Genomic DNA, 20,964 nt, shown 5'->3' with positions numbered 1-20,964 from the left:
ATATATATATATCATACTTAAGACAGGCAAGCCACAACTGTTTGATGGAAATGTGACTAGAGTAATGAACTTGACTCTGAAAATAAAAAACATCCAGCAAACGAATCATTCAGGACACTAATGAGCACATCCGATGCGCCCCATGAAGCAGACAATGATAAACAGAGGCTAATTTAGTATTTACCCCAACGTATGGCATAAAGCAAATAACATATTTTGAAGTAACATATTTAGGGAAAACAGAACAGATAATTACAGACAGGACAGAAGAGTTGAAATTTGGTGGCAGTACGGGATGAAAGAAGTTGAGGCACAGAGAGAAGAACAACACACTTGGTAAAAAGTTCTGTCATCTCTTTCTTTCTGCAAAACACTATAAATATCAATAAGGCAGTGGTCATGAAGAAAAATCATAAAGAAATTGAACTGTAATCACATGGAAATGAGCCAAATGTAAGTATATTATCTTCATCTGGAACGTAGACCATTAGGCTCTCAGCAATAAACTTTTTATTTATGTAAATCTGGTCACAGCAACCAAGTTTGTCTCCCAAAGATGCAGAAGGGACTCCTCTGTTTTGTTGCATAGAAATAGGAAAATACCTTTGGTCATCAGTTATATTTATTTATTTTTATTTATTTATTTATTATCCAGTTGAATTTAAAATTTTTGGTCCTTAATTATATACGTGCAAACTCCTGACAGTGAAGGGGAGACAGGAGACAGTCAGTTCCTGAAACTGCCTCAGGCTTCTCTCGAGAAAACAAGCAGGAGAGACAGAAACACAGCGACATAAATCTGAAGTTTGACTCTTTCTTTACAGTGGAAGTTTTCTTTCACCCACCCTACAATCTGTTTGTTTGTTAAATGAACGCCACTGTACTCTTAAAAATAGTCTGAGCTAAAATGTATTTGTGTCTGGAGAGTACAGATTGTAAAAGTAAATTGCTTTAATAAGTTCTTTTTAAAAATAAAACAAAAAGAGCATTAAACACATGTCAACATAGGGAGCATCAGGACTTCCGCAAAGATTGCAAAACATATATCTTGTTTCTTAAGGATAAAAAGATTTTGTAAGAGAAGAAGCTGGTGGTGTGGAGCTGGAGCTGATTTACCCTGATTAGGAACCTGGCCATTCCTCCCCAGGAAGAGCTCGGGACAGGACTGCTGGCTACCTTTGAAGAGAATAAGATTCAAAGACCATGATCTCCTTACAAAGCCACATAAAAGACCTAGAAAGCCATAACTAGAAAATTTAAAAAGGTGTCAAATTCACAAAAAAAAAATGGTTTATCAAAATAAAAGATGTTACTCAAAAGCATTGTCTTCCACTCATCATCTAAAGTATAATTTTGGGAAAAGAATTCCTTGACATAGTTATTAATACATCAAAGTTTTAAAGGTTATTCCCCTAAGGAATAATACATTTCAACCGAAGATAATTTTTTTCCACAAAATTTTTGGTTAGCAAAATGAGCTCAAAATATGTATGGGTTCCCAAGATTTCTTCTATCTCAAAAGAATACATTTACCTTAATACTGGAAAATCCATCTCAGTTAATCCCCCCATCCTCAATCCCAATTCAGTCTAAGGTCATAGTTATGTTACAACCAAAAGTAGTATAAAAGGTGAACTTATACAGATGCTCCTCAACTTAAGAAGGGGTCAAATCCCAATAAACCAGGTGTAAACCGAGAATACCATAAGTCAAAAATGCATGTAACACGCCTGACCTACCGAACCTCATAGCTTAGCCACACCTAATTTAAACATGCTCAGAACACTTATATTAGCCAGCAGATGGACAAAATTATCTAACACAAAGCCTGTTTTATAATAAAGTGTTTAATATCTTATACAACTTATTGAATACTATATTAAAAGTAAAAAACAGAATAGTTGTAAGGGTACTTTAAATACAGCTTCTACTGAATGTGAATAGCTTTCAAACTGCTAGTAAAGTCAAAAAGTCATTAAGTGGAACCAGTGTAGGTCAGGGACTGTCTGTATCTCAAATAAGCATCTTCTGGTAACGTTAAGGACATTTTAAAGAATAATGATACTTAATATGTTTTCTTGAAATATTAACTTCACGTCATACTAAACAGAAAAACTTAAATTCAATATGAAATAAAACTATCAAAATCTAGAAACTATGTCCTTTTAGATAAACTTGAAATTTAGATTTGATTCCTGACAAGACTTTATCACACATTTCTGATTATCTGTCATTCATCCTGGTAGTCAAGCACTAGTCTGAAGTTAAATGCACTCCTCTCTTTGTCCAGCCATGTTCATTCCCCAAACCAATTTCTCTTTACCTTCTCTCCCCCCATAAAATTCCTGCTCCCTCAGCTGGACTTCCAAAGGTAAAGAAAGACCTTCTCATCAGAAGAGGGTCAATCAAACATAAAATGCAATAAAAATTACAGAGACCTGAGCATTTTCTTATATCCTTTTATCTTTATTATGATATTTGCATCATATTTTAGAGGGTAAATCTAAATATATGTTTTCCATTGAGCAAAATTTTTCATGTACTCCAGAAAAAAAAACAGAGAAAATGCCTTAAGATAATCCTTAACATTTGTCAATTATCCTTGTACATTCATTATCTCATTTAACCGGACCACCACCACTGAGAGACAGGCGCTGTTAGGAGGATGCCTACCGCATCCTCTGGTGAGGACGGTTGCAATATATGGTCAGACAGAAGAAGGAATTCACGCCAGGATGCAAGAAGCTGCCTGGATGCCTTGGACTGGGATGGGGAGATTCTAAACCTGAGCTTGGGCCTTTGAATTGAGCTGCAAGATGGAACATTATGTCAGCACATTAAGAAACCAGAGTTACGGCGGGACACAGTGGCTCACGCCTATAATTCCAGCATTTTGGGAGGCCAAGGCGGGTGGATCACGAGGTCAGGAGATGGAGACCGTCCTGGCTAACATGGTGAAACCCCATCTCTACTAAAAATACAAAAAAATTAGCCAGGCATGGTGGCACCCGCCTGTAGTCCCAGCTACTCGGGAGGCTGAGGCAGGAGAATCCCTTGAACCCGGGAGGCAAAGGTTACAGTGAGCCAAGATTATGCTACTTGCACTGTAGCCTGGGTGACAGAGCGAGACTGTGAAGAAAGGGAAGGGGAAGGGAAAGGGAAAAGAGAAAGGAAAAGAGGAAAGGGGAGGGGAGGGGAGGAGAAACTAGAGTTCCAAGTTCCTGGGCGACAGAGTGAAACAAAGGAAGGAAGGAAAGAATAAGGGAAGGAGGGAGGGAGGGAAGGAGGCGGGGAGGGAAGGAGGGAAGGAGGGGGGGAGGGAAGGAGGGGGGGAGGGAAGGAGGGGGGGAGGGAAGGAGGGAAGGAGGGAAGGAAGGAAGGAGGGAAGGAAGGGAAAGAGGGAAGGAGGGAAGGAGGGAAAGACAGAGGGAGGGAGGGAGGGAGGGAGGGAGGAAGGGTTCCAAATTCCATCCTCAAAGGTACTATATGCTGGATGAGAAACAAAGACAACTGAAAGGATGTAGAACGCTAAACTAGGGAAAAACAGTCCTCTGGAAACTGTCCAAGTGTCCAAGCAAGAGGCAGTGGGTTGGGGAGAGAATATTGAGGGTCTCTTTTTCTGGCAGCTATTTCTACACCAAGGCTGGGGAATTAGGAAACAACTAATTGGACATGTGGTTGTTTGAGGTTTAACTACAGAAGCTGGTTCAAGAGAGAGTAAAAAGTTAGAAGTGACTCATACAGGAGGGGTGGCTATGGAGGAGAGAGGCCCCAAAGAGAGCTGTGGTCCCACCAGTTACTTCTGAGTTGCAGGCTCTGCAGTGGCAAATCACTGTGAGGTGCTGTCCTTGAATGCCCTAAGTCAGGCCAAAATCAAGTGGGAACAAAGGTTATCCTGAGAGACCAACATCCAACACCTCAAGTTGCCCACAATTCCTGGAAAAAAGCAGATGAAAGACTCCCCAAAAAGTACTGACAGCCGGAGCATTCAGCAGCAAAGATCATGCACCATGGCTGGAACAGTCACTGGATGCCCTTTCCGCTTTAAGTTACACTAGAAATAATATGTTAGGGCCAGGCATGGTGGCTCACACCTGTAATCTCAACACTGGGAGGTGAAGGCAGGCGCATTACCTGAGGTCAGGAGTTCAAGACCAACCTGGCCAAGTTGGTGAAACCCCATCTCTACTAAAAATACAAAATTAGCTGAGTGTGATGGTGGATGCCTGTAGTCTCAGCTGCTCGGCGGGGGGCTGAGGCAGGAGAATTGCTTGAACCCGGGAGGCAAAGGTTGCAGTGAGCCGAGATCACACCACCGCACTCCAGCCTGGATGACTAAGCAAGACTCAGTCTCAAAAAGAACGAAAAAGAAAGAAAGAAATATCACGTTAGAATCCAGTTTTTATTCTAAAACCTTACCAAAAGTGGAAAAACAGTATTGGTGGCTAGAATTCAGGTTATCTGAGCAAAATTTCCTATCTCCTGTCTCAACACCAAATCAAGTTTGGGTTGAATCGGATACAGCGTTGAGTAGAAGCTTTTGGTAACTCACCAATAAAGTGATTATTCCCCAAGGCGAGCATCTCCTCCAGGAGGACCAGTCCCCCTGACGCCTGAAGCGGGGTCACACTTCGTCCATCTATGAGGGAGCACTGTTGGAATCCAGTGGCCGTGACCTTCCACAGCAAAATCAGTGAAGCAGTGGCATCTTTCCGAATCCTGAAAACAGGAATGATGTAAACAGAAAGCTCCTTTCAGAAAAATGCATCTTAGAACCAGTCCTTCAAATTAAAAATAAATACAAAGATGATGTGTGCATCCACCAAGGTACCAGGAGATCGATGGCATGAACGGACACATGGGCATCTACCATAAGCGGGCACAATCCCACTTGTTCACCGTGTGCCACAGAATGAGTCACTGGCAACTCACCTTTGAGTAACCATTCTCATGAACAGTAAAAGAGTACAATGGTTCTCTCTTCGACTAATCCTTCCATAGCCACACAATATAAAAAGAGTTTTGCTTTCATTTGTTATAAATGTGGACTGCAACCCAACATAGCCACCTGAGTTATGCTGCAAAAGTGTGTCACCCTCCCCCCAAACCCCCCACACACACGCACCATCACACAATCCACCGCCCCATGCTTCAGGCCTCCCCTGGCTCATTTTCAGTTAAAACACACACACACACACACACACACACACACACACACACACACACAGAATAGGATGTCATAGAAGACCCATGAACCCCAGCTGCCCTTTGCCTTTCTCCCCACAGCCCAATGCTTCAGCAACTAGGAGCTACCGGTTCTTCCCTAACCCAGTTCTTTCTCAGCTCCCAAGCTTTGTCTCCTTCTCCACCTTGGAAATGCGTTCCTAGTCCACATATCTGGGTCTTCCCAGAGACCCCTGACCACCTTCCCAACATTCCAGCAGCTGCCCATTCTCCCCAGCGCTCCTGGAGAAGAGCACAGTAGCAAGCTCCTGGCGTGCAGCAGGGGCTCAGTAAAGCTTTGATTGGTGACTACATTCACGAGGAAATGAAAGCGTAAGGAGCTAGTAACCCCCACAGGTGAATTCAGCGCCCAGAGGTTGGCCGTTCGGCACTCCCATCTCACTTAATCTAAGTCAGACTCTGCTAATTCTGTCGGGTTCTGCAGCCTAAGGGAGTCTCAGAGAATGGCAGGTTTGTTGAAAGGAAAAAAACAAAAGCATTTAAAGAGATAGAAGGCCAGAACATTCAGAAAGGCTTATCAAGGTAAGATAGTACAATCTGGACAGGAAAGGGCTGAGAGATGTTTTCATAAGAGTAAAAGAAACTGGAGATCCTGCTCCTAAAACTAGCCCAGGATGGCGGGGGTTTCAGCTGTAGTTTGAGCTGTGAAAGAAACACTTAGGACCGGGGTCCCCCTGCTGGTAGAGCTCGAAGCTGCCTCAGACTCCACCTCTCCCTCCTCTCCCGTGGGGTGTTCCTCCTGAGCCCAAGGAGCCCTGCCAGAGTGAGTTCAAGGCCAGGGGAACCAGGGTGCAGGAGCAATGTAACGAAGTTCCTCTTCCAAACGTGTTCGGGGACTGCATTGTTTAGAAAGCCAGGTAGACAAAAATGGACATGGATACATGGAAGAGGGCTATAGTGCCCACAGGCCCCTTAAAAGGGCATCAAACTGGTTAACGAGGACACATGTTCCCAGTCTTCTAAAAATCCCCAAAGACTGAACAGCAAATGCCCCTTAGGTTGCATGGGAAGTGTGGGGAGGGCGCCAGTTAACGGCAACAGAGAAGAATGGGCAGTGGGAGATTTTCAGCCGGCCTGGGGCACCCTAATACTGGCCCATCCCCATCCCCAGCTTTGTGCTCCTGGGCACCTGCTGACTTGAGTCTCACGTGAAGCACTGCACACATCAGGTGTCAGCCCGCCCTGCTTCCTTCTGCCTCTCCCTCTTCCCCACCGGTGGCAATGGACCCTGTCATTTGAAAGAGCTTGAATTTAAAACAAAACACTCTTCTCGTCTGCTTGCTTTTAAAGAGAAAATTGTAGAAAATAAAAAATAAAGATAAAATCATAATATGTAGATTTTAAATTTGGGGTAAATTATGCATCTGAATGTAACTGATGTTCCATTAAAATCTTAAGAGGCCAATAATTTGGGAAGCAGAGGCATTTGGGAGACAAGGAATCTGGCTGGGATCTTATCTAAGGCCTCATGGTTTGTCGCCTCACACCAGACTCATCCAGTCCAATTTCTCAATTCCACGTCTCCAGCCTGATGAACCTCACTGTCACCTCCTCCGAAGTCGCTTCCTCTAGTTTGCAAATGGCAGAGGCCACATCTACCCATGGAATCCGTTCACGATCCTCACTTGACTGGCCACTTACACACCAGGTCCATGGATGGACACAACCCCACAAACAGGTCATAGCATCACTCTTCACAGTTTTAATTAAGAATTTTCTTACTTGACTGAGGTGTTCTGTGGCACTTCAAAGGATACCAGGCGGCCACCTGCAGAGCTGTTAGAGCTGGCATTCCCACAGGCAACATCTGGGATCACCTGGGAAGGAAAAAGAAGGCATGTTATTGGGGTTGATTACGGTATAAAATAATAAGACAAAGCAAAATCCCATGCTGATTTCCTTCATCCCTTTTGATGATGCGGGGATGGGGCTACACAGGAGATGAAGAAGTGAAACCTTACAAACTCAGAAGAAAATGAAGCCTTTGCCACTTGATTTTCTGAAATAGAACAGCTTCCCTGAGAGCAATCTACAAATTCCAGGGATTATTAAAACTGATCAGTAGGATATTGCAGGAAAGGAAAGAGATGTCACTCCCTGCTCTTTTTCCATTCATTTAACAAGCAGTCATTGGCCCTTGCCCTATGCTTAACCTGATGGTAACCAGGAGGCAGACTCCAAGGACTAACTTACGAACAGCAGGTAAAAGCCTAATGACTAGGCAAGCCAGCCTTCAACTTGCAGAGGGCATGAAGTTATCAGGTGTGATGACTCTTCTCTGTGCTGATGGGTCCCTGGAGCACTTGCTGAGGCTCGGGAGCTTGAACGCTGCCTTTCTTGTTCCTTGTAGGCTATACCTTCACTTTTAAGTTATTTCCCAAAATATTATATTGATGTGTATTTAAAAAAAAAAAAGTTCAATTGGTGGGGGAGGACTGTGCTTATGAAAAAGCAGATTGCAAACAACCTTGAGCTATGTCCAGTGAGATACTCCCGACCTATTTACGCACTTAGTCCTCATGCCACAATTACTGTCCTCCCCCGTGTCAGCTAAAATGAAGACGTATTAAAAGTATTCACCATCACAGAATTAATTGAGAACAATACAGAAACTCTCAGCAATTTTACTCCATAGCCCTCACTTCAAACTTATTTTCCAGAATGTCCTACAATCAAACTCTACGGACAAAGCTCACCACTGATATTCAAAGATGTGAGAATAACTTGTTAAAATTGTATAACTGATAGCTGTTACCCAAGCCTCTAAGGCGCCAAATAACTTTATGTTTCCAAAGCATCATTACTTCATGGAAAGGGGATAATAATATGCCTCTGGGTTTCCGTCAGGTTAGACATACATATTAACATGTCTTCCTCTGGCACTTTAAACCTGCTTCATGAATAGCCTAAGAAATAACACAAGATACAGGAAGACGAGGCATTCCTTCTTTACATTTACCAACTATAAAATAACATGACTTTAAATCAATAGATTGAAATGGCTGGTTAGGGAGAAATTTTCTTCTAAAGGCCGCTTCCTTGATAAACTTGAATCAAATCTAGTTCACATTCAAGAACTGAGTCATCCAGCAAAAAGGCATTAACATCACAACTTCAAAGCATTTATTAAAAGTCTGAAATCAGAACAAGTTCACAGTTTTTTAGGTAGGCTAAAAGCATTGCCCTGCAGTCTGGATATGGCCTTCATAAATTGTGTGGTAATGGAAAAAAAAAAAAAGTGGGTCAACTGGTTAGAATTACTTAAGAAAATAAAAGGAGAAATGCTGCTATCTCCTTTATAACAATAAGGGAAATTTCTAGACACATTCCTTGACTCTAATACATGCTATGCAAAAATCTATTTTTTTTCATTTAAACTATGAAAGTTGTAATAATAATATACCAATACAGGTTTACATGGATGTCATACATATAAAGTATAGCATGTGGAGTGGAATTACACTTTCCAGTGTCACTTCCAACTCGTGATTTGGATTTGTTCCCCGGCTTTTCTAGCCAGCAAATTTATTTCATGTCAACTTCTAGGAGTCTACTGAAAAATCTTCAGAATGAGACTTTTGAAGAGCTTGAAGATAAAACAGCCAAACTCAAACTCAGACAGGCGAAGTTCCAACAAATAGAATTTTCTGTTGCCAAGATAAATTAAATTTGGATGTTTCTTTGTCATTCATTTCAGAATAATGCATTCTGAAAATATTTCAAAAGTCATTGATAGCTTCTTTTTTCTAAACCCCATTGAAATACTTCAGGGTACCAAAAATAGAACCTAAATAATAACAAAAAAAATCACTGGGCATAATACTCTGCTGTGGTCGAATGTTTGCACCCCCTCAATTCATGAGTGAAATCCTAACCACCACGATGATGCTATTAAGAGATGGGACCTTTGAGAGGTGGTTAGGTCAGGAGAGCACAGGCCTGGCAAATGAGATTAGTGTCCTTGTAAAACACCAGAAAGAGCCCTATAGCACCTTCCCCCATGTGAGGTTGCAGTGAGAAGACTCGGGCTGTGAAGGAGGCCCTCTCCAGACTCTGAATCTGCCTTGATCTTGGACCTCCTAGTCTCCAAAGCTGTGAGAAATAAATGTCTGTGATATGGTTTGGATGTGTGTCTTCAAATCTCATATTGAAATGTGATCTCCAATGTGGGAGGTGGAGCCCGGTAGGAGATGTTAGGGCCATGGGGGCGGATTCCTCATGAATGACTTAGCACCATCTTCTTGGTCATAAGTGAGTCCTTATGAGATTGGATTGTTTTCTGGGACCTCTCCCTTCTCTCTCTTGCGCTCACTCTCGCCATGTGACACACTGGCTCCCCTTTGCCTTTCGCCACGATTGTAAGCTTCAAGACGTTCACCAGAAGCAGATGCTAGTGCCATGCTTCACGTACAGCCTGAAGAACAATTAGCCAATGAACCCCTTTTCTATATAAATTGCCCAGCCTCATGTATTTCTTCATAGCCACACGAGAATGCACTAACACTGTTTGTTTCTTACAGGCCACCCAGTTTGTGGCGTTTTTGTTATAGCAGCCTTAACAGACTAAGACACACTCCCAAGAAGGAAAATTAGGTCAACAATGGAGGGTCCTATGACATGTTCCTTTACACGACTCTACACGGAGTCGTCTGCCCCAAAATCTAAGATTATCTCACAGAAATACATGTGGATACCATTCCAAAATAAATTGTATTCATTTTTTTTTTTTTTTTGGTTTACTCTTTTTATACTTACAAAACCATTGTACACACAAATGCAGACAGGAATAAGTTTAGGCACATATTTTGCTTGATGAGTTAACTTAAAATTCTTTCATTTTTAATTGCTGATACTAGAACCCCTGGAATCATTTTAAGATTTCTGGTTTCTCCAAACACCGCATGTTCTCACTCATAGGTGGGTGTTGAACAATAAGAACACATGAGCACAGGGAGGGGAACGTCACACACTGGGGCCTGTTGGGGAGTGGGAGGACAGGGGAGGGGCTGGGGGGATGGGGAGGTTGGGGAGGTAACATTGGGAGAAATGCCTGATGTAGGTGACAGGGGGATGGAGACAGCAAACCACCATGGCAGGTGTGTACCTATGCAACAATCCTGCAAGATCTACACATGTACTACAGAACTTAAAATACAATTTAAAAAAAAAAAAAAGATTTCTGGTTTCTAATGTAAAAATGTACACGATATAACATTCTCACCTCCACTTGATCCCATTTCATTTCTACAACTTTCTGCCCTGTTTTCGGCTGCCAGGTAGGCAGGGTCACTGTTGCCTGAGAGCGGGGCAGGATCATGTCAGGCTCCTGAGTAGCAGGAACAGGCTGAAGCTGTCTGGGTGCGGTGGATTCGGTCCAGCCAGTGGCTGGGAGACTGGGAAGCGCCTGTTCACAGTTGGGACCTTCATAGCCTTCATTGCAAATGCAGAGGTAGCCATCGCTGCTGCTGCTGCTGCTACAGTTGCCATGGTGACAAGGGTTGCTGGCACAAGGATCTGCAACAAGCTGAAACGAGACCATAAATGGGTCAATTATTCCCTCATAAGAAAAGTGGTGCCATCGCTGGGAAATTAGCTCTGTGTCTCAGAGCGACTGCTCTAATGGAAACGCTCTTCCCGTGGAATATACGCCTTAACTACTTGTGCTGTTACGGGGGAGGAGATGTTCACCAAGGTCATCCCAGCATTAACCTTACCACAGATAAGAGGCTCCCGGAAAGAAAATACAAAGCGGAGAGCAGCCTCCTCAAAACCCAGAACGCCCAATTGTGTTGATTTCAGGAACCCATTATTTACAGGAATTTTCTAGGGCAAAAAAAATAGTTGAAACTCATTAGGAAGATAGCAAACTTTGACATTTTTAGCTGTCAAATGATATTAGGAATCTAAATTGGCATCTCCTTTTCTACATTCTGGACCTTTGCAAGGTTTCCTCATGAAAAAAGACTGCCCAATTCATCTGCCCTGCAGATGTGCTCACCGACGTCTCTCAATTTCCTCACTGATCAACAATCCTTTTTAAGGTGATACTATACTATTTAATTAAAGGCTTCCAAAATGATCCATTTGCATGACAATTGCTAGCTAGAAGAGACTGTGGTGGGGACGTAAGCAGAATTTTATGATATTTTTTATCCCATTATTTTGGAGGGTGCCTACAGAGAAATGTGACCCCTTCCCTCGCCAGATGGAAGAACTCAGTTATATGTGTTTAAATTGTGTTCATGGTCTGGGAAAAGTGTTTATTTCAGAGTCCTTTGCTGTTGACCTCTGAATGGCCATGTGTGGGTAGTTAGAGACACGCTACCAAAATGATGTGAAAAAATCACCTGCTCCTCCTGAGATAGCACAAGGGTTCAGACATGTTCTCAGCACCTATTCAATTACGATTAGTTTCCGTGATAAAGAGAAAATTAGATCTCTAGCTGATATACTCCTGGCTTCTCAGGGCTGACTGCAAAATAGAATTCAGTACAGAATAAATGACAGAGCAATGGGACCCTCGGTCTCTTGTTAAAATGAGTTCACACACTAAAACATACATGGATAGAATTCTGCGTGGTAAAACGGCTAGTCCTTCTGCTAATTATTCCCATCAAGCAACTTCCAACAAACTCCTTACGGAATATTAAGGGATTTGGAATTGAATCAAATGAAGCTTCAAAAATCCCACCTTATTTCTATGCTATCACTTGGCAATTCCTTCACAGAATCTCAGATGACAGTCAATAGATTTGTACCTGAAGAGAATATTTAAACTGTCAATAATTAATTTACAATATTTACAATCTATCAACTCAAAGTAAAATCCAAACTCCTTCTTCCGCAGACAAAGCTCTTTGATCAGGCCCTTTCCTCTCCTCCCACAAACCTTTTTCTTCCCTTTGCAGTCTCCCGTCCTCACCCTGTTTCTGTCCCCGGACTATACCAAGTTTATGCCCACCTCAGGACCTTTGCACCTGCTGGGCCCCCTGCCTGGAACATTTTTTCTCCAGACGTTGCATGGCTCTCTTCCTCATTTCATTCCATTCTCTGCTCAAATGCTACCTTCTAGGAGAAGCCTTCCCTCACTGTGAGATCTAAAGTAATCCCTTTTTTACCTCTCTCCTACAAAAAAATGTGAGCTGCATGAATGCAGGGATTTTTATCTACTGTGTTCACTGCTCTGTTCACAGCCTGTCGAGGAACATAGGCTGTATGATGGGAGTTTTAAAAAAATGTTGGAAAAGTAGACAGATAGATGGATCAACATTTGGAAAGCAACGTGTGATAAGGGAGGGACGTGAACTTCTTGTTTAGCCACGATGTTGTTATCTTGTTTCTGATTTATTTTTAGGGAGGCCTTGTGGAATGGGCGTCACCTCAAGAATTATGCAACAAGAAGAATTTTATTCACTTGAACAAAGGAGACATTCGAAGCGTGTTTCTGAAATCAACTTTTAAAATACCTGAGGTGGATCTAGTCACAAATAAGAATTTTAATACATGCTTTAAGAAGGGAAAAATATATTTAAACCACAAGGGATCAATACAAAAGTTAATTCTGAAAGGCCAAACTTGCGGCTTAGAGAATGACATGACTGAGGCAAGCACCACCTATCTGGTGGCCTGAGAGGCGTCACAGCTTCGGCTCCATTGCCACAGCCCCCAGCTGACAACTGCCAGTCCTCAGAGAGGCAAGGGCCTCCTCGAAAGGCAGCAAGCACAGCAGAAGTCCACATTCATTCAGAGAATCAGTCGCACGCACACACCCTTCCCACGGAAACAGGCACCACGTCTACCCTCCCCCAAGACAGCCGTTTAGAGTTTTCAAAGAACACTCCATAGAGTGGCTTCTCTTCACACCAACACTAAAATGGAGAAGGATTTCTGAACCCACATCACTTCTGAGAAAAAGAAGGGCAGAGGGCCGGACGCAGTGGTTTGTACCTGTAATCCCAGCACTTTCAGAGGCCAAGGCTAGCGGATCGCCTGAGTGCAGGAGTTCAAGACCAGCCTGGACGACATGGCGAAACCTCGTTGCTACTAAAAATACAAAAATTAGCCGAGTGCGGTGGCAGGCACCTGTAATCCCAGCTACTCAAGAGGCTAAGGCAGGACAATCGCTTGAACCCAGGAGGCGGAGGTTGTAGTGAGCCAAGATTGCACCACCGCACTCCAGCCTGGGCAACAGAACAAGACTACATATCAAAAAAAAAAAAAAAGGCGGAGGAGCCAATGACCTCTCACAGCTACTATACTAGGAGACACGTCTTCTGATTTCCAGCCGAGAGTTCTTTCTACAACACAGCACCACAACTTTGATATTATGTTATTGTCATGCCAAAAAAAAATCCCATAGAGAAGCCAAAAAGTAAGGGTTATATCTTTGTAAGCGATAGAAAACAAGTAGGTATTAAATTAGATCAGTTAAAGCTGCCTTGAATTTTTTTTTTTTTAGAAACATGTATGATAATGGTGATACTCAATAAACACTGATTGAGGGCTTACTTTAACCGGAACTGTGCCAGATCTGGGTATAAAATGCTACTAAATAAAAAAAAGAAAGAAACTAAACCTGTCCTTAGGGAGTTTATATCTAGTAAGCTAGTACAAGCACTAAAAGCACCTACTCCTACCTGCCATTCACAATACTCACCTGCCCGCCTGCCATTCCGTTAGGCATTTTACATTTCTTACGTTAGGGCATCCTTACAACTACCCTCTCTGGTAAGTACAGTTGTATAGTTATTCTAATTTTACAATGGAAGCTTAGCAATGTTACACAAATGACTTTTACCCAGAATAAAAGCCAAAGAATTCACTAATTTTTTTTTTGAGTTTTGTTGCCCAGGCTAGAGTGCAGTGGTGTGATCTTGGCTCATTACAGCCTCTGTCTGCTGGGTACAAGCAATTTTTGTGTCTCAGCCTCCCAAGTAGCTTGGATTATAGGCACCCACCACCACACCTGGCTAATTTTTGTATTTTTAGTAGAGACGGGGTTTCACCATGTTGGCCAGGCTGGTCACAAACTCCTGACCTCAGGTGATATTGCTTGGCCTCCCAAAGTACTGGGATTACAGACGTGAGCCACTGTGCCCAGCCTGTATTCACTAAGTTTTACAGGCACTCTGTGAGGTGTCTGCCTCGGTCTCCCTGACCTCACCTCCTGCCCCTGACCTCCCCCTCTGGCTCCACACACACTGGCTTGCTCACTGCTCCTCCAATGCTCCAGACACTCTCCTGCCACAGGGCCTTTGCATCAGCTGTTCCCTCTGCCTGGAATGCCCTTGCGTCTCAAGGCTGCTCCCAAGCCACCTTTGAGTCTTTGTTCCAATGCCATCTTCTGACAAGGACCCTGTTTAACAGAGCAAGGGGTCCACCCTCTGGCAATGTCAACTCCTCTTTTTTTTATTTTTTCAATGTTTATTTTAAATTCGGGGGGAACATGTGAAGGTTTGTTACCTGGGTGTATTGCGCGATGCTGAGGTTTGACTCTTCTTTCCTTGCTTTATTTTTTTCTAAAATATCCATCGTCTTCTCACATAAATTTTAAATTATTTAATATATTCATTATTTTTCTTCCCCCACTAGAATGCAGGCTTTTTGAGGTCAGATTTCTTTTTTCAGTTTAATTTATTTGTGTATCCACAGCCCCAGAACAGTGCCCAGCACATGGGAGCTGCTGGATAAACATTTAGTGAATGAATGAATGCATGCATGCATGAATGAATCAGTGAGTGAATGAATGTGAATGATGTTATATACAAGCAGCTGCCAGAGCCTGTGAAGTATACTGCTTTGTGAAATGCAATCAGGATTCTCCAAGGCCCAGTCTCAGGTCTTCAGAACATAAGTCATGAGGGAGCCTTACGTGTCCCACTGTGGTGTTGTAAAGTGATTAAATAACTTTAAATATGCTTTAAAAGTAGTAAAAGCTCTGTCAATCTGAGAGGTAAGACAGAGCCAGCACAACCTGCAGCCTCAGCCTTGATGAGGGCAGGAAGACTGCAGACCCACTTCACAAGTGGCTTTCAACACAGCGAGCCAAGCCACCTTTCTCTGGTCCTCAGGGACCATCTCTGTGAGCCATTTCATGAAGCCATTCACCCCAGTGGGCAGAGTCAGAGGTGCTGGTAGACGGAGCTGGGTGGCAAATGGCAGGTCCCATGGCAGTGCTCAATTTGTTACATCTAGGACTCAGTCCCGCCAGGTAAGGGGATAAAGGGCCAGAAAGAAAACATGATGAGAATCAATAATACCCTAAGTGCTCTGTCTGAGCTTCATAGATGGGAGGAATGCACAAACAACATATAGGATGAAAGAAAGAATGATTGACATGGAAGACCAGGAGAAACATGCTTAGTGAAGAAGAGAGGACAAAAGCTAACAATTAAACAGTCATTTGTATAAATTTCTAAAGGGATTCAAAACAGTGGATAAAGTGATGGAATGCGCATGCACACACATGCACACACACATGCACATGCACACAAATGCACATGCAGACACATGCAGACACACACGTGCACGCACATCTGCATGCACACATACATACATGAACATGTGCATGCACACACATATACACACACATATGCACACATACACACGCGCACAAATGGACACACACAAGCTTGCATGCACACATGCATGCACACACACATGCACATGCACACACATGCACACACACAGGGGTACAAGGCAGAGAATTAAATGCATTGCAGGGTCATTGGACCCTTTTTAAAAATAATCTATCCTAATGCTACTTCCTTGGCATGTATTTTAGTTGTTTCATTAACAATGGCGGCTTTCTGCCATTATTTTCTCTAACACTTCAGACTAGTTTTATTTTTTTGGAAAGCTATCTGTTTCAATTCATAACAGCATATATAAGATAAGATGCAATCATTCACTTTTAAAGCAAATCATAAATATTTATCGTTAAGTCCTGTGTCTCAGTACACAGTCAAGACTTTTTTTAAGTTCGTATTTGTATTTTATCTCATTAAGGAAAAGGTCTTGTTGCAGAGGTCACTTCTGCTCTTGCGTCCCATTAAATCTGAACTAGAAGCAGGTAATAACCAAACTGCCAAAATGCATAATAATGAGGCAAAATATCAGAATTAATAGACCTAACTTTGGGAATGCATAAAATTGGAGACATGATATTTTCAGAGCTATAATTTCTAGACTGTAACGATGGGGAAAAATGATTAAGCCTTTGTAATACCAGCTATAATAGAGAGGAAAGAGAAAGCCCATGGGTTAATGGTCTTCTGCTTACAGTTAACCAACAGGCCCATTTATTAAATGCTGTGTGCTTGCTGCATCAGATCAATTCATCTGCTCAAGCCGCATTTTTTCACATCATAGAACTAAACTGAAGCTATTTTCCACATTTTATTTTAGACTTTTCACCTGTGTCAAATAATGTCTACTCTAACCAAGAACAGTTATGGGGCAATGGACTGAGTAAAATGGGAGGACACACCTGAGCAAAGGTGCCAGCCTCTCCTGGGACTTGTGATTCAAAGGCAGTAGCAGGGTGACACTTTAACCATGGCCTGTTTTACTTCCTTAAACTCTCTGCTACCCATGTTTCTGGCAATTTCCATGTCCTCTGCAACATACAAACAGAAGGATGAAATGTCAACTTTAAAAGGCATGAAAGAGGCCCATTGATAGGGTCATCAGATATAGTAAGTCAAAGCTAATAGGGTTGCTTCGAAGTGTGGACACCTGCATCAGCATTACCTGGATGATGGTGGGGCCTGGGGAGATGCACAGGTAACTATCTTCCCTTCCATACTAGTCTAGAGAATGTATGGGCTTCAGTCCTGCCTATTCTGTACTTTTACAGAAAACTCAATATGGTCAATCAGCAATTCATGTGACATTTATCAAGCACCTATGATGTGCCAGGCAGGATGCCTCGAAGAGGGGTCAGGAAGATGAATAAAGCCCTACCTGGCCCTCAAAAAGCTCACAGTCCAATAGAAGAGTCAGAGATGTTAACTTGGACTTGCCCTGAGCAGTCAGCTCGTCAATTGCATGCCCTGCTGCTACGCATGTCAGCTGTTAGGATCCTTTGTTTGAATGAGGTTATCCACCCCAACACCTTTATATGAAACTACCTTAAATTTCTTTAATGCTGAAGGAGAGAATGGATTTGATCACTGCAAACAGGATATGAGATTATGAGCAGGTCTCGGGATGTCTCTTTTAGAATGATAGTGGCAGGTTTGGCAAAACCAAGACAGCAATTCTGGATGCTTCCAACAAGAAGAGGTGTCTAGGAGTTTTCCAATGGGAAATAGAGGCAGCTGAGCAAACCGCGCCCAGGTGTTGGCCCTGTTCTGCACAGATGGGTGGGACAAGTTGCTCACCTGCTCTGGACACACACCCCCATGCATTAAGGGAAGAGCTGGGGTCGCACCTTGCACTGCCTCCTCCAGCTTGAAGACTTAGGATTCTATTGACGGCCACTAAGCTTGCATTGGCAGTTTTCAGAGGGTCCAGAGAAGAACCGAGCTGACCAGAGATCAGTCCCTCCCTCACTTATACCCATGCTAAGTGGGCAAAGGCATCCTGGGGAACGAGAAGGTGCTTGAAGAAACCAAATGCGACAAAGCCCCAGAGGAGAACTTACAAATACTGGGCAGGGGTCCGGGGACATTTTATGACCTAGCACCATGTTGGCCACAGAGGGGACACGGGGGACTCGTGATACTTATACTGGGGTGGGGAAGAAGATAGAGGCAAAGAAGGGAAAGAACAAGGAATTTGTGTATGGTGTTAACAAGGAAGTAAAATGGACTATTATGTTAGTAATTTGTCTGAGTGGCAGAATCAATTTTTAAAGTTTTAATACAGATTTGCATAGAGATATTAGTATTATAGGAAGAGGGAGTGTGTTATTAAACAAAGAACAAAAACGATAGCCTTAAAGCAGGGTTTCTCAACCGTGGTGCTTTTGACACTTTGAACTGGATAATTTTTTGTCATGGGGGGCTGCTCTGTAGCAGGATGTTTAGCAGTGTTCTGCATCCTTACTTACTAGATGCCAGTAGAATCCCTCCTTCCAAGTTATGTCAACCAAAAACATTGCTAGCATCCCCGGGGGAAAGATCATCTCTGATTGAGACCACTGCCTTAAAGGAACAGTGCATTTCACTCCATCAAAATTATTTTTAATCCATACAACTGCATAAATAAATTTAAAGGCAACACCATCATGAAGGAAGAAATGTACAACATTCTACAAAGGACTAAATCCCTTACTATAGAAAAAATTTTTAGGATCAGCATAAGATAAATGTCTCAATAAAAAGGGCAAAGAAATAAAAAGCAATCTACAAAAGGAGCAATCTATAGAGTCATGCCATTTTATATTATCTTAAACATAAATAAAATGTTATGTATTTATTTGTAAATATATTTAAGAGAGGATGGAAGGGAGGGAGGGAGAGAGGAAAATAGAAAAGGAAAGAGGGAAGAAGGGAAGCAGGTAACTAGAATGGGCCATTGTTTCAGTGACTTGACTGAGCAACAGAATTAATCAAGAAACTTTTTAAACACAGATACCCCAGCTCCAGGCTGTTAATCAGAAACTCTAAAGGAGAAACCTAGAAACCTGTATCTTTCAACATTTGCCAGATGAATTCTGATGAACCTGGTCCCAAAACCAAAATTTAGAAATTGTTAGTATAAACTAGAGGTTGGCAAATGACAACCACAGGCCAAATCCAGTTTGTGTTTGTAAATAAAGCTTTATTGGAATACAGCCACGGCCAACTGTTTATGTGTTGACTGCTTTTGCACTCCACCAGCAGTTGAGTACTGACAGCTGAGGCCACCTGGCCCACAAAGTCTACATGGTATTTGTTATCTGGCCCTTTAGTTTTCCAATATCTGATCTAGACAGTACAGACTTTGGGGTTCACAAAAGAAAGAAAATAGGTAGGTGGGGTCGTCTGGAAAGACTTCAAAAAAGAAAACTATCTTGAACAAGGCCATACGAGTTTGATAGCAATAACATCTATTTTCTCCCCCCACGCAACTCTTGGTGTGTACCAAGTGATTAAATAACAGAAGGACCTTTTGCAAAACAACTTAAAGGACCAGATAGTCTTTTAATCACAATTATGTGCAGGAAGGTTGCAGAATAAATGTTGGCCCTATGCAAAGAATGCTCATCTAGACAGTCTACCTAGAAGCAAGACCACAATGAAGGTCATACTCCCACCTTTCCTTCACTGGAAGAAATATGGAAATCCTCCATCTACCTTTCCATCCATCAGCTGAACTAAATAGAGATGAATGATGAGCAGCCCATGCCAAGGCTAATTATAGAACTAGGTGGACCCATGGAAGATGGTGGACAGGGAAAGTTCACACAGACTAAGGGGATACTGAAATAGCAGGAGAGCATTTGTGTCTGCCAACTGGAGAGGGGGACTGCAACAAAGATGACTCCAGAATTTAGAGCTCAGGGTTACTAGAGAAACAAGAATGAACAATTGCCACCTGGAGGCACCATGACAGGGCAGAGAAAGACTGGGGTTCCAGTCTCATTTGCAGGTGATTTTGGGCAAGGCAAGAAAGCCTCCTGGGGCTCAGCACCCTCAACTATAAAAGGAAGGGATGGGCCTAGAGAGTTCTAAAGGCCTTTAAGTTCTTAATACTGTGTTTCTATGTCCAAAATAGAAATTGCACAGGTTGTAAATGTCATTTCTGAAACGCAAATGAACAATGTTGGGGTCCAACTGTCACAGTATTTTTGTCTCAAAAAGAAATTTGTCCCACCTTCAATAAGGATTTCAACTATCTTCCAACACCAACTGCTTACTCACTAGGAATAAAGATATGAAAAAAAATCACTATAGTGCTTATGCCAGTAGTAGACTCAGCCAAGAAATGCATCCCAAGAATTTTTTTCCAAATCCAAATAATAAAAATGCTCATTCGCCTTACTGAATCAAGAACTATGTGTCTTAGTGAAATACACATTCCATGTTTTGATATGTCTTTACTTCTGTATTAGAAACTCTACATCAATTCAAAAAATTATTTCAAGACTAACTTAGGCAGTCCATTATTCCCCTCAATTCTGAGTCAGCTTTCTTGAAACCAGCTTGTCCCGATTTTTGTGTGTGAGTTGAGTCACATTTGTAAGTAGGCTAAAAGGAAATTACAAACAGAATTCAAACATGTGGCTATAAAATGAATCCATTAAAAATCAGCTCTTACATACTGTTTCCCTACTTTTTCGTACTGTCTCTTTAAAACATGCTGCATTTGGAAATTACCTTGAAATCTCAGTACTTTTGCTTTAGTCTGATTAACACATAGTGATAACTCATAGTGATGAATCTCTAAGCCCAGCTCAGCTGCAGATATGTCAAGAATTAAATGAATTGTTCTTCAAAAACCTGACCTGCCCTTTGTCCCTTAGTTTCCATATTTAACGAAGTCCTAAGAGAAAGCATTCATCTGCACTTACTGACACAGGCACACCAGCCTCAAATGAAATGTGTTTTTTTTTCCTTTTACTTTTAGTCAAAGACCAGTTTCTTGAATCAAAAACTCGCAGGACAATTCCAGTGCACGTATTTTTTGTTTCGCCGCTCATCAGAGACACTCATACATCCTATCAAACTCTTTGTTACAAAACAACAGTGCCATCAATACAGGAAATATGTCAACTTCTGCCTCTTTCCCTAC

At 42.3% G+C, this 20,964-nt stretch overlaps 1 protein-coding gene across 1 annotated transcript in view; it reads right to left on the bottom strand.

Annotated features, from left to right (window-relative positions):
• Positions 1 to 20,964, bottom strand: part of DNER (delta/notch like EGF repeat containing) — a 362,737-nt gene that overhangs the window by 229,023 nt on the left and 112,750 nt on the right. Inside the window, exons 2-4 of the mRNA XM_012434038.3 lie at positions 10,466 to 10,768; positions 6,967 to 7,061; positions 4,553 to 4,719 (exon numbers count right to left, since the gene is read on the bottom strand). Of these exons, the coding sequence (XP_012289461.3) occupies positions 4,553 to 4,719; positions 6,967 to 7,061; positions 10,466 to 10,768 (565 nt within the window). The remainder of the gene's footprint in view (positions 1 to 4,552; positions 4,720 to 6,966; positions 7,062 to 10,465; positions 10,769 to 20,964) is intronic.

The sequence above is a fragment of the Aotus nancymaae genome, unplaced genomic scaffold, assembly GCF_030222135.1.
Source record: "Aotus nancymaae isolate 86718 unplaced genomic scaffold, 86718_ANA_hifiasm-v0.15.2.pri h1tg000008l, whole genome shotgun sequence".
NCBI lineage: Eukaryota > Metazoa > Chordata > Mammalia > Primates > Aotidae > Aotus > Aotus nancymaae.
The sequence above is the reverse complement of the archived record's forward strand: the minus strand, read 5'-3'. Positions and strand labels throughout refer to the sequence as shown.